At 50.9% G+C, this 14,205-nt stretch overlaps 1 protein-coding gene across 1 annotated transcript in view; it reads right to left on the bottom strand.

Moving 5' to 3' along the window:
• Positions 1–14,205, bottom strand: part of NDRG1 (N-myc downstream regulated 1) — a 55,675-nt gene that overhangs the window by 6,823 nt on the left and 34,647 nt on the right. The window contains exons 6-14 of the mRNA XM_043879271.1: positions 13,414–13,476; positions 12,607–12,667; positions 11,103–11,189; positions 8,828–8,884; positions 5,983–6,086; positions 4,192–4,248; positions 3,330–3,381; positions 1,965–2,012; positions 815–850 (exon numbers count right to left, since the gene is read on the bottom strand). Coding sequence (XP_043735206.1) covers positions 815–850; positions 1,965–2,012; positions 3,330–3,381; positions 4,192–4,248; positions 5,983–6,086; positions 8,828–8,884; positions 11,103–11,189; positions 12,607–12,667; positions 13,414–13,476 — 565 coding nt within the window. The remainder of the gene's footprint in view (positions 1–814; positions 851–1,964; positions 2,013–3,329; positions 3,382–4,191; positions 4,249–5,982; positions 6,087–8,827; positions 8,885–11,102; positions 11,190–12,606; positions 12,668–13,413; positions 13,477–14,205) is intronic.

The following is a 14,205-nucleotide window of genomic DNA, read 5'->3' as shown; positions in this document are numbered from 1 at the left end:
CCAGTAGAAACAGAGAGGGACACAGGAAAGGGAGACTAAGAGAGCCACCCAAGGCCACTTGTGCCTGATTACTGCTGCGTGCGCACACAGACACACACATACATATATACATGCACACACAGACACACATAGACACATGTGTGTGCACACACACACATATACACAACTGCATGCACAGAGACATGCACATACATACACACATGTACATATACACGTGTGCATGTACACATAGACGTTCGTACATATACACACATGCATGCACCCACAGACACATACATATATGCATGTGCATGCACACACATACACACATGTGCATGTACAGACACTTGTGCACACACATACATATGCACATGTGCATGCACACACATACATATATACATGTGCACACACACACACATACATATACACATGTGGATGAACACACACACACACACACATGTGCACACACACACACACTTTGGCCCATCTCCTCTCTCTGCTCCTTGCTCTGGCCTTCGGCTCCAGGAGCCCATGGCTGCAGCCTTTGGTCTTTGGGGTCAGGCACACCTAGATTCTGGTCCATGACTGCCAAGCTGTGTCCGTTCAGCAAATCCCTTCCTGCCTTGAACCCAGTGTCATCTGCTCCACAGGGGCTCCTGCAGGAGGATCTGATATGTCCTGACGTGCAAGCACTTTTACAAACGGTAACAGGTCCACAGCGTGTCATCAGATGTCCCAGTGTGGGGGGTGGGGAGCAGGTAGTGAGGGAAAAGGGGGTAACAGGTCCCAGAGGCCCACGCCTTCCATCTGGGGAGTGGAGATAGGCGTGACTCACCTGAGAGATCTGCGGGAGGCCACCACAGTCTGCCATCTAGGGAGAGAGGGAAGACAGTTAGTGCAAGGCCTCCGCAGAGGGCAGGCTGACTCTGGACTGGCTGCAAGTGGGCACCCACTCTGCCCACTGCCCTACCCCGGGTCCTGCCCTGTGAGGGGGCCTGGGTGCATTACGGGTGGGGAAACCCCCACCTCACTCAGCTAGGCTGCTTTGATTACCATCCGTGTTGGCAATGAACTCTGCCTTCTTGGGAACCATTACTTGCAGCTTATGACAGGCCAGGCGCTGTGCCAGGCCCTGTAGGTGGTTTTGCTCTGCCCCTCAAGAACCCTGGAAGGGATAGTTGTCCCACTTTAGATGCAGAAACTGAGCCAGAGAGAATTGGAGGAACTTGCAAAGGTCCAACCGGGGTCTGTCTGACCAGAAAACGTTCACTGCATGAGGCCCCATACACATGATCTCTTTTAAAACCCTTTGGAAGGAAAATGCAACATTCAAGCCTTCAGGTCTGATGAGGCTCCTGGTTGGCCAACCTCAGTAAATGTTGTCACTTCTGAAGGTCCTATCAAATCACCAAATCCAAAGCCATCACTGCTTAAAGTCATTTCAGGCACGTGTGAAGATTTTCCAAAGCCTAGGGCTCTGGAGCACTTGGGCAGGGAAATGAGGATGGGGTGAGGATGGGGAAACAGAGCTGGAAGGTCTCGGTGAGAGTGAGTGAAGCTGTGGCCAGCCTACGGTCCAGGTTCAAGGTCAAGGTCAGCTAACCCGGGGAGGCCCTCAGCCTAATGAGGATGTAGTGACAAGACAAGGGAACTGAGCTCCAGGGGCCCATGAAGCAGGGCAGTGGGCTTCTGTAGTGGGCAGAGTCTGTCTAGAATCAGGCCCCACCCACATGATTCCTGTCCATCCCTCTCCAGAGCACCATGGCCAGCAGCCCATAAGCTCCTGGAGTCCCATACATAGATCCCTTTATCTGTGCAGTCTTGGGTTACCAGCCAGCACTCAGTAGACGTTTGTGAACAGACAGTCATCATTTCTGTGGTTTCTAACCACCAGTTATACTGTAATCAGGCACAACTCAATTCTGCAGAAAATTTAGGGGTTTCTAAGAAAGAATAAATGCAACCCCCCATCGATTTCCCTGTACCTTGAGGAGAGTGGTCTTCGTTGGGTCCAGTTTTGAGTTGCACTCCACCTGGATGGGGAGAGGGAGAAGAAATTTCTAATTTTCTACCTGGCACCAAAGTCATAAACTTTCCCCCCTCCCTGCCACTTTGCTACCATCATCAGAAATTCCAATATTCCTACTGGCATGGAAGAAAGAACACAGGAAGAAAGAACATTAAATAGATGGCTTTAAATTCTAGCCCTGCTGTCATGAGCTGTGTGATCTTGGACAAGTTACTTAACTTCTCTGAGCCTCATCAATAAAATAAAGATAGTATCTTTTTCAAAGGGTTGTGATGAAGATTAGATAACATGTAGAAGGTGCTACAGAAACAGTCGCTAAATGAAGTCTTCTTAAACCAGCTGCTGCCAGTGATTCTTCAGATTCAACATCCCCAGTCCTAACAACTATTCTTCACATGAAACCACATTCACCAAACCGGTTTCTTTCTTCAATTTCTCAGTGACCCTCTTAAAAGTGCATCCAGAGTGGGCAAAATCCTCACTTGTGATATCCAGAGTGCCTAAAGTAGAATTATCACCTCTCTTAATGTAAGCAATGTATCTTTATTGATACATCCTACAGTTATGTCCAGTGGACTTAAGGTTAAGTGTTAGCTGCTCGTTGTGTCTGACTCTTTGCGACCCCATGGACTATAGCCCCCCAGGCTCCTCTGTCCATGGAATTCTACAGGCAAGAATACTGGAGTGGGTTGCCATTTCCAGTGGACTAGACTGAAATAAATTCATGGTTCATTTGGATACCCCAGGTCTTTACTAAATGAACATTTGCAGACCCTGCGTTAGCTCACCTCACAAAGAACATCATCACTCTATACTCTTCCCAAGAGCCCCTAAGTCTCCCATGTCCCCAGCTATAGTGATGTTGGGAAGACAGAGTCCTTGTTTTACCTTCACAACATCGCAGGTGGGAATTAAGGGGTGAAATGAGCTAGAAAGCCTTTCCTAAGCTCTCTCTCTGCCCTGCCAGATGATAAGGCTCCAACCAGGTCTGAAAGTGCCACCTGACTCCCAAATGGGCAGAGTCTCCTGGCCAGGAATTCGAGTGGCAACATGCCCGTATAAACAAGCCAGTGAGAGGCAGCTCTGCAGGTGAGGGTTAGAGTTAGAAGGCCCACTGCCAAGTGACTACAGCTGGCAGTCACCAGGGAAGGATGCTGGTGGCTGAGCCCTCTGCCCAAAGTCCAATACAGCATCTAGAAGATGTCACTTGCCCTGATGGGAGCAGAGGAGGGGAAGAGGGTGGGCAGGGAGACTTCATACAAAGTCAATCAGATCTGGACCATCGATTTAAGCACAGAAGCTAGTGGGGATTTTTACATACCACAGCGTCCACAGCAGGAGAACTGTCCCCAACCACCAACAAAGCAGGGCACCTGGGGGCAGGGAGAGATGGGGAGTTAACACAAGGTTCATTTAAAGATTCTCATGCTCCTAGCCCTGGGACCAGAATTCTTTAAAAAAAAAGGAAAGAAATTATTTTGTTTTCCCCCGTACTCTTCGCTCTTTTACTGCCTTTTTCTCCACCCTCTACTTTGGGATAAAATGGGTAAGTAGTCATTTACACCCTAGTATGAATTTCAGCCAGAGAATTTCTATGCCCTGATATTTTATTTTCAAGTACTCCTCAAGGAAGGATGAGTAGGACTTTGCCAGTCATCAAAAACAGAGACAAAAAGGACACACCTAATTAAGGAAATTGCCTGTGCCAAATTCAGGTGTCAAATAATATGGTTCATGTAAGGAACTATAATAAGACATAGTCATTACTGGTGGAATCCAGTTGGTCATACCCACGACTGTCTTTTCCTTCTAGTTTTATAAAGCACTTCAAGGTGGGTCCTGTGCCTTATTTGTCTCCAGACTCTGTGAAGCAGAGCCTCAAACAATTGGGCATAGAGTAGGTGTTTCATAAATTCTGTCAGGTATGGTTATTAGCATGCCTTGTTTGAGATCTGAGGTCCCCCCAACCCTAGGTCTCGGGGACGCCCTACAAACCAAACTCCTGCACAAGGAGAAGATGAGTGAGGCTAGGTCATGCCCAATCCTTGGGGAGAGTCTACCCAGGTCTTGGCCACTGAGCTGTCTAGCACCAGGCAGGCAGCCCTGCCAAGCTCAGGACTAAGATGCTGCCGGCACTGGCCAGCAGAGCTGAAGAGACAGTGTCAGGGGGAAGGGCAACTCACTGCAGGGTGACCGTGTGGGCTCCAGGCATTGGCCGCTCGATCTCTAGGTCCCGCCGGCTGCAGACAAACAATAAACAGATGCGCCATTATAACAGCTCACCCTCTGCTGGAGGAAGGCCCCTTCCACCCAGTCAACCCCAGGAGTCCTGCAGTGGCCACTCTGGCAAACAGCCACCCACATCCCAAGCTATGTGGGGTCCCACCCCAGCCTCTCTGGGTCCATAGAGGTGGCTTCAGGGACAGCAGGACTCAAACATTTCCTGTAGACTCTACCTTATTGTCCTCTGGTTTTTCTTTTTCCTTTTATGCACAAATCACATCCTTCTGTGGAGGCTTCCTTTTTCCCACCTGTCCCCCAAGCCACAGCCTTCACCTCCCAAATGCTGTCCAGCCTCTTCTCTTAATCTGAGTCTTACTCTCGCGCCTAACTTGGAGTCCTCTACATAGTAACCAAACCATCTCTTTAGAACTCAGACCTGATCCTTTCACTCCCTCCTTTTAAACCCTCACCGTATGGATGGCCACCAGCCTCTCCCTGCCTGGCACCTCCCAACATGAGACACCCTTTCCCAGCCCACAGCCCGGAGCCAGTCTGGCTGGATTCAAATCAGGCTCCTCTGCTCGCTAGCTGTGTGACGTCGGGCAGGGTGCTGAACCTCTCTGGGCCTTCGCTTCCTCAGCAGGAAATGCTGGTGAGAGCTCCCTCATCATGGAGTTTCAGGAGGCATCAGCTCTTTCCTGCAGCCTGTGGGGCTGCAGGGGGGGCTGCTGCTGGTCTCCTCTGTGCCCCCCCGCCCAGCCAAAAGCCTGCCCACTCCAGTCCTCACCAGTGTTTGCTGAATGAATGGGTGCTCAGCCTCCGTGTCTGCAGCTACTCGCTGCGAGTATTGCCTGTCCCTCCATCACCGAGAGGCTGGGAGGAAGGTGGGTGGGGAGGGACACGAATGCCCTCCATGCGGTTGAGTTGCTAACATGTGAGGAGATACACAGCCCAGCAGGCTCAGGCCTGACCCATCCGTGGAGCGGCAGGCTGAGTTCCCCAGGATTCTAGAACCCCTGGCTGACAGCAGCGGCCCCGAGCTGTCCCCTTCCCGAGCTGAGCCCCAGACTGTCACCCAGGTATGCTTGAGAGGGCTGCACCCTGGCCAAAAGCCAGGCTCAGTTGCTCCTTGCCCTGGGAATGAGTCTCTCACCTCCCAGTAGCCTTTCTGGACTCCTCTCCACGTCCCTCTCGGCTCTCCCCACCTGTGGTCCTTCTTAGGGTCAGCCTCGGCACAGGCACACATGTAAATCCATGGGCAAGCTGTTTGCCATGGGACTGTTCTCACTCATACTTGCACCCCTGGTGATCTGGAGTGGAGTTAAGCTCCTTGCAGAGTACACGTGTGCTCACTCAGTCAAGTCTGACTCTTTGCGACCCCATGGACTGTAGCCCACCAGGCTCCTCTGTCCATGGGATTCTCCAGGCAAGAATACTGCAGTGGGTTGCCATTTCCTACTCCAGGGGATTGTCCCAACCCAGGGATCGAACCCATATCTACTGTGTCTCCTGCACTGGCAAGGTGGATTCTATACCACTGTACCATCTGGGAAGCCCTCTTGCAAAGGCTCAATACTCAAAACTCCGGGAGGCACCTAACTTCCCAGGGCCCTACCTGGGCACCCTTGTTCTGCTCATCTATTTGCTCCGGGGTTGCATCTTATATTAACTTTATGCTCTCCCCTCCCTTGCCCCATCTTAGTTCCGGACCCACAAAAGCAGCCATCGTGTGACCGAGCAGCGCTGGGTACCTGTTGTAGGCGTTGATGAACAGGTGCAGGTTGCCAGGGTTCATGTCGTTCATGATGTGGTGGCGGTAGGTGTGGACCACCTCCACGTTATTCTGCATTTCCTCCTGCAGAGAGAGAGGAGAATGTCGTTTGTGGGAACTATGGCGCTGGCTGGTCACTACCCTCTCTACTCTTCGGCTTATTCGGGTACAAAGTGAAAACACTAATGCCTAATCCACAGGCCTGCTATGGGCCCGAGGGAACCTTTGGGAAAGCAGAAGCTGTACCCAGAAGCAGACTGATGTCTGAGTGTCAGCTGCGAGGAGAGTGATCGCAAAGCTGGAGGGGCAAGTATGCCTTTCTGGGCTCAGACTTCGGAAGTTCTGATCTGAACTCAGTCCTCCTGGATCTGAACTTGGCTCCATCACTGTCCTTTTATTGTACAAGTGTTTTACCTCTCTGAGCCTCAGTTTCCTTTAAAAAAAGACAGTGGGAGTGACATCACCTACTTCATAAAATTGTAGGATTTAATAAAGGTTGGGCTGTCTAGGAAGCCCACTGTAAACACTGATGCGACTTTAGCAATTACTATTAATTTCTTTTTAATGGAAATAGATGAAAAGAAGTTTTTCATGTTTGCAAAACAAAACCAACCCATGCAGTGGGAAGTTGCTGGAAAGAAGCTCAATCCTGATTCCCAGGAGGGCCAACCAGATCTTTGCAGAAGGCCGACCTCAGCCTTCTCTCTCCCTGGTTTCTTTCTGAATGTGATTTGAAACAAACAAGTTATGAGCTTGTTCTGTTTCTCATATGTACAACAGAGGATGCTGCAATTTCATGAAAGGGCCTGATGTAATTGACGACAACCAGATCAAGAGTGGGAGGGAGCAAAGAGGGGCCAGTGTCGGCCGAGAGCTGTGTCAAGACAGTCCACGAGTACTAAAGCAACAGGGACCAACTAGCTGTTCTCCCAGAAAAAATCAGGAAAGTCACGCTCTGAGGAATTGTGCTGGGGTTACAGATAAAAACAACTGCAGTGAGTTGGGGGCACCAAGAGACACCCCAAGTAATTTCAGGTACAGTCAGGCAAAGTTCTCACTCTATACTTGACACCCCCGCCTTCCAAGAAAATACAGACATTGGCTCTGATTTTTCCTATATTCCTACGAGGTTCACATTATACACTCAGGGTGGAGAAAATGTAATGGAAACTGAAACATAAAAAAAGAGGACTCTGGCGGGCTGAAAGGTTGTCCCAATGATATGTTCACATCACATTCCTGGACCTTGTGAAGTTAACTTATTTGGAAATAAAGGTCTTTGCAAATGTAATTAAGTTAAGGATCCAGAGATGAGGTCATCTTGCATTATCCTGGTACGTTCTAAATCCAGAGACTTAGAACCAGGGTCCTTGTAAGAGAAAAGCAGAGGGAGATTTGAAACAGATACAGAGAAAGGCGTGCAAAGATGGAGGCAGAGCTTGGAGTGAGGAACCACCCGCCGAGGGATGCTGAGGCTACCGAAAGCCAGAAGAAGCAAGGAAGGACCTTCCACTAGTCCCGTTGGAGGACTGCGGCCCGGCCGACACTTGATTTCAGACTCCTGGCCTCCAGAAGTGAGAGAGAATATATGCCTGTTGCTTTAAGATACCCAGCTTGTGGAACTTTGTTAGAGCAGCCACAGAAAATGAACATGAGGACAGTGCACGCTACAGCGACCCAGCACACACCTGCCTCCCTGGGTGTCACATGGTCACACTCTCCAGCCGCGGAGCAAGCAGTGATGTGTAAGCCACACACAGGGAACAGAACACATCGCCCCAAGCTGGACGGGCAACGAGGGGCAGTTCAGACCCACATCAGGGCCCTCTCTCACATCCTCCAGCTCAGCAGGAGGTACAAAGCCAGAGTCAGGGGCCACGCTGGCCAGGGGACAGGGTAGAACCACGCACCACTCCCGTGTCACCAGGGGCTTGACTCAGACCAGCTGCAGTGGGGACACCCGCACAGCCCATCTGAGAGCGAGGTACCAGCAGAGGCCCAGGCGGCCAGCATCCTGCCTTGGGTACGGGAACCCACGCTGAAGCCAGACTCATAGGCTCCAACCTCAGCCCCTCTCGCTGGCTGTGTGACCTCACACAGGTCACTCAACCTGTCTGGCCTCAGGTTCCTCATCCACCACCAGGGGCGGTGGGGGGGCGGGGGGGGCGTGAAATAGTCCCTTAGGACTGAGGCTGACACACTCCATAGATGTGCTTGCTGTTGGCTTTGTCATAGCCCAGAGCTGAAAAGAACCCAACGTCCATCAATAGGTGAATGGAGAAGCAACCGCTGGTCCATCCACACCACGGAACACCACTCAGCATGACAAAGGGATGAACTCTCAATATGCCCATCAACACAGATGGATTGCAAAATAATTATGTGGACTGAAAGGAGCTAGATTGAAAAATTAAGGAGCCCATACTGCGTGATGCTGTTTACACAGAATTCTAGGGAATGCCGGCGAATCTGCAGTGACCCAGAGGGGATCAGAGGAGGACAGAGGGAAGGAAGACCAGGCGACCCTGGGGAGGTTCTGGGGGAAGGTGTGTTGTCAGTCACCTGGGCTTCGGTGATGGTTTTTACCGGTATATACGAATGTCAAAACCTGTCACATTTTATACTTTCAATATGTGCTGTACCTCAATAAAGCTGTTTAAAAAGACTTCTGTTAAAGGGACAGCGAGAGAGAAGGAATGACGTGACGATCGTGAATGAGTCACAACTCGCTATTTGGGGAGGGCCGGGTGGGATCGCCCCTGCTCCGCGCCCTCTGTGCGGGGCAGCACGTGACTGAACAACAGAACGCCAGGTCACACACTCACCTTCCCGAAGAGGTGCGACACCACCATGTCTGGAAGGGCTTGGGTCCATCCGGAGATCTGGGAGGACGAAGCAGGCAGGATTAGATCGCAGGTGTTCACAGCAGCCAGACAGGGTCAGCAAACCCCACTGCCCTGGGGCGGAGCAGCGGCATGGGCTCCCCCGCATCCAAGTCAGGGGTCACACCCATGATGGAAGGTGGTCACCTGTCTCCAGTTACCTACGGGGCCTGGAGCCCTGGAAGGAGCGGCCTGATCCTCCATCGGCTCCTTACTCTCAGAACCCAGGGCACAGGAGATGTGGGGAAAACGTGTCTGAACGAAGAGCTCACATGTTCCCAGCTTTCACCAGGCCACAGCTCACCAAGTCCTCAGCAAGGGGTGGCGGGGTGTGTGGGGTAGGGTGTTGTCTGTTGCTTCCAAACACACACTGAGTTGCTAGTCTATACACCAGGATCTGTTTATGCCCAACTATCCTTTCAGTGTCATCCTCCAGATCTTCCCCTCTCAGGCTAGTTTCCTCTCTCTGAATATTCTGACCTTCTCTTCTCTACCTGCTCCCACTGACAAAGCTAGGTATACAGTAGGAGTTCCATAAATGCTAGGCATACAGCAAGAGCTTCATAAATGCTAGGTATACAGTAGGCACTCCATAAATGTTGGGCATACAGCTAGGTATAAATGCTAAGTATACAGTAGGAGCTCCATAAATGTGTGTTGACCAACTTCAGTGTCAGGCAGGGACCTGTAGGGGAGAGAAGCTCTAGACCTGGGTGTTCTCCTAGCTGCGTGACCCTGGGTTTGGGGGGCATGTCACAGAGCCGCTGGGCCTCAGACCTCTCATCATCACCAGGGTGCCGGGAAGCTCAGAGTCACGAGGCCAAGGCCAGGGTTACATGAGACAGCTACACATGTCCCAGGATCTGACCCCAGTGTCTGACACACACTAGACCCCCAAGCTGCAGCCGAGAAGGAAAGAGTGCAAACAGTAAAACCCACAAACAGCGCTCTGGCCCACATCAGCCAACGGTCAATGGCCCAGCCCCACGTCTGGCACAGGACAGCTACCAAGAAGCCAAACCGGCCCACTGAGTGTCACTCCCTTGTTGGAAAACAAAATAAAAAACAGGGAGTGTGTTCCGCTCCTGAATATCATGCCGGCGGGAGGAAAGGGCTCCCGTGTCCTGGCAGAATGTTCCAGGAAGAAATAAAATATCAGAGTGGCCAGGGTGGGGTGGGAGGTGTGCGGAGGGGCACGACCCCTTCACATTCCCTGTCCCTGACAGGCCACCCCAACCTTGGCAAAAACACACTTTCCAAATGAGAAGCCAGGATAACCCCGGCTTGAAAGTCTTTGTCCTGTTTCCATTGGAACAGTTTCCCCTTCTCCTTGGCAAATACTGGGGCCTTTATGAAAAAAACAATAATCATTTTTAAAAGATAAACAAGGAACCCAGCCAGAGCCGAGCTTCCCGAGACAGCGAGGGCCCTTGCCCGGGCAGGGATGTGCCCTGTTCTCTTTGCGTTTCCTGCCCTGTGGAGCTTGGCTCCCGGCGGGCACCTGACACCTGCTGATGGAGGCGGGGCCCGCAGTGAGCCCAGCTCAGAGGTGATCCGAGGATCCCAGAGTAGAAGGGGTCCTGCCCGGCTCCGGTTCTCTCACTGCCCGGCTCTGTGCAACCCTGGACAATATCTTAACCCTGCAAACCTCAGTTTCTTCCTCCATAAAATGGTCATAACAATCCCTACTCCTGGGGTGACTGAGGATTGAATGAGGTCATGCCACGGAGCGTAGAAAGATAACCTGATAAATACTCAACACATGTTAGCTAATTATTATTGGCATAAAACTAAGTGGCATAAAATTAGCACCAAATACATATTTTTTTTTAATTAATCATATGTGGGTGACTGGGATGACAGACATTTGTCTTGTTTGCCTTTTTAGTCTCAGCATCTCAATATAAACCCAACATATGCTACATCCCCAGTAGATACATCTTAACCCAGGCTTCTCCTTATCAAAGCTGGCTGGAGACCCACATCCCACTGGTATCACTGACTTGGACAGCAGTGTCTTATTGAAATCCGAATGACGCATGGCTGAATCATGTTCACTATTCAAAGCCCAGCAGAGGAAAGCTGCCTCCTTTGCTGGGGGTGGTGGAGGGGTGGGGCGCAGAGAGATCCCTTGCAGTCTATCCTCCAGGCAGAGTCGGGCACACCTGTCCCTCTGCAGGGTGGGATACCCCAGGCTGACCCAGGCTCCCAGGCTCACCTTGGAAGCCGCCCAGTCCATCCAGCCTTCTGCACACGGGTTCACGTTGATGAGCACAAGGCCCTCCACCATCTCAGGGTTGTTGAGCTGCAATTCAAGATACGAAGTGAGAGAGACAACCCAGCCAGGGGAGAGACTGTGAACTTTAAAGTCAAACTAAAGACAGAGAAAAGTCAAGAGGACTGATGCTCTGGATGTGCCCCTCCTCCACTTCCAAAACTGAGGTTCCAGCCTAGTAGACACTACATGGGACTTCTAAAAGAGTGGAAAGAGGAAACCATAAGAGGAGCAGAAGCACATATGCTTGGCAGACCTGCCTGGGACAAGTCACTTCACTCTGCTGCCCCTCAGCTTCCCCAGCTGTGAAATGGGTACATCATACCATGGACTTCATAAATCAGGCAAGGTAATCGGCTCTTCAGTAATCAGTAAGAATCCTCTTACTTCTCAGAGATATGGAGATAGAAATCTAAGATACAGTTAGGACTGTATTTTATGGACTCAGAGTCTAGATAGCCAGACCATTTTGTATTCACGCTAGCATTCCTAACCTCTACAAAGTCCAGCAAATAATAGGCCGTCAGATTACATATGGCTGAATAAAATGAGCATCACTGCATTTTGAAACAACTGTCCGGTGAGGATACAGAGGACCTGATAGCGCCTGATGCGGACCCCTAGTAATGTCAGTGACATCCATCATGCTAACACATGCATCTCTGATTAGTTAAGCATCAGTCAGGGTCCAAGACTTTCCTGACTACAAAACATGTGCAGCTGTCACAAAGAAGCGCCATGAGAGAACACTCGGTGATGCGAGCACCTGGCCACGGTCAGGACGATGATAAAAGAATCATCGTGCGGCATTTCAGCGAAGGGGAAAGGGCCACGGCTACGTCCTAGGGGCACGGCCCTCACGTGCCACGGGCATACATAACTCTGGACCACACCCCCCCCCCCATGTGAACTGTGGTTCTCCCTTGGGAAATGGAATTACGGTTCATTTCTTTTTCCCTTTTGTGATTTTTTTATTTGCTGTTTTTCCAAGTTTCTGCCTTAATCTTGAATTAATTTTATTTAAGACATATTTTTTAAAAAAGTTCTTTTTAACCAACAAGGACCTACTGTACAGCACATGGAACTCTGCTCAACACTATACGGCAGCCTGGATGGGAGGGGAGTTTGGGGGAGAATGGATACATGTGTATGTATGGCTGAGTCCCTCACTCTTCACCTGAAACTATCACAACATTGTTAATCAGCTATACGCCAATAGGGGCTTCCCAAGTGGCTCAGATGGTAAAGAATCTGCCTGCAATGTGGGAAGATCCCCTGGAGAAGGGAATGGCTACCCACTCCAATATTCTTGCCTGGAAAATCCCTGGACAGAGGAGCTCTGGGGGAGGGGTGGCTATAGTCCATGATATTGCAGAGTAGGGTACGACTGAGCAACTAACACACTATACTCCAATACAAAACAGAAAGCTAAAACAAAAAAACTCACAGCAAATCGAGTGAGGATGTAGGCACCTGCTCCAGTTCCCATTCCAATGATGCTCTTCAGCCTAGAAGCAGAAATAAAAATTCACATCCAGATGGGGGAGCGATGGGAGGCCATGCAACCCTCGCCCCCTGCCCTGAGGAGCCCTGTCCCCCCCAGCGTCTGTCCTGGGCATCCCTGAGGGTGGCTGGCACCACGCTGCCTTACGTGCCCTGGAGGACCTGCGATGCCACGTGCTCTGTGGCCTTACAGAAGACCACGACCTTGGGGAGACTCCTCCTTTCCCCTCACTCCGCTCCTGACCACAGCCAGGCTCGGACAGCCCGATGGTCATTTACGGGAAGGCCCAGTCCCTGGACTGCCTCTTCCCGCCCTTCAGCTGTATTTTGGATTCTAAAATTTGGAAGGCAAGTGAACTGGGCAAGAACTCTGAGGCGTTACCATCACATGAAAGGCTCAAGGAAGAAGGAAATGAGCACTGAAGAAATAAGGGCCTGGAGGGAGACGTGGGGGGCTCAGGCAACCCGTTCCAGAACATTCCAAGGGAAAGAAAAAGCAATAAGGGAAGAGAGGTGAGGAAAGGGTGAGTCAAGTGGCTGCCATCATGGGGTAGATTCACTCAGGGGGAAGAGCCCGACTTGCAAGAAGCACATCGGAGTAAAAAGACTGTGAGAAAGATAGTGTCTGCAGAGTGTGACAAGCTGGTTTCTTCCCTATCTTTAAACATTCACCTAGATTTCAGTGGTGGGGCCAGATCAAGGCCCCAGGAGAGACAGAAGCTAGAGGTGATCTTTCTCTGCAAGCTCTTACCCAAACTGCTGCAGGACTCCAGGGAGCATTTCAGCCAACTGGTCCATGGAGGGATACATGTACCTTGGGAGAAGGCACACAGAGGCAGTTAGCGAGAGCTCGGACCCCGGCAGAAATAAACAGTGCAAACTGGAACATGCTTGAAGGGCAGGGATGGTGTGACAACCTGCCTCATGCACCCAGACTCCTCAGCCTAGTCCCTCCGTGGCCCCTATTCCAGGCACCCCCGCAGTGTACACAGCCTGTTCCTCTGAGCAAGGATGCTCTCCATCCTAATCCCCCCAAACCCTCTACTTTGTAAAGTGGCCCTTTAAAAACTGCTTCCTATGTCCCAGGACCCACACCGAACATTAGATGAGCATTATAAACTCATCTGGGCTTCCCAGGTGGCACGGTGCTAAAGAATTCCGCCTGCCAATGCAGGAGACGTAAGAGATGCAGGTTTGATTCCTGAGTCAGGAAGACCCCCTGGAGTAGGAAAAAGGCAACCCGCTCCAGTATTCTTGCCTGGAAAATTCCATGAGCAGAGGAGCCTGGTGGGCTACAGTCTATGGGGTGGCAAAGAGTCAGACACAACTGAATGACTGAGCACAGCACACAGGCTCATTTAATCTTCACAATAAACCTCTAAGGTTGCTATGATTTCCCTCATATGAAGATTATAAATATCACTGAAGCTAAGAGAAAAGTGACGTGGTTTCATAGATGAACGGGGACTTGGATCTCTTAGGATTTCAAAGGAGGTCCCCTGGCAGCCCTGCCAGGAAGTGTTCCTGATCTTAGGGAAACCTC

This window comes from Cervus elaphus, chromosome 21, assembly GCF_910594005.1.
Source record: "Cervus elaphus chromosome 21, mCerEla1.1, whole genome shotgun sequence".
Classification (NCBI taxonomy): Eukaryota; Metazoa; Chordata; class Mammalia; order Artiodactyla; family Cervidae; genus Cervus; species Cervus elaphus.
The sequence above is the reverse complement of the archived record's forward strand: the minus strand, read 5'-3'. Positions and strand labels throughout refer to the sequence as shown.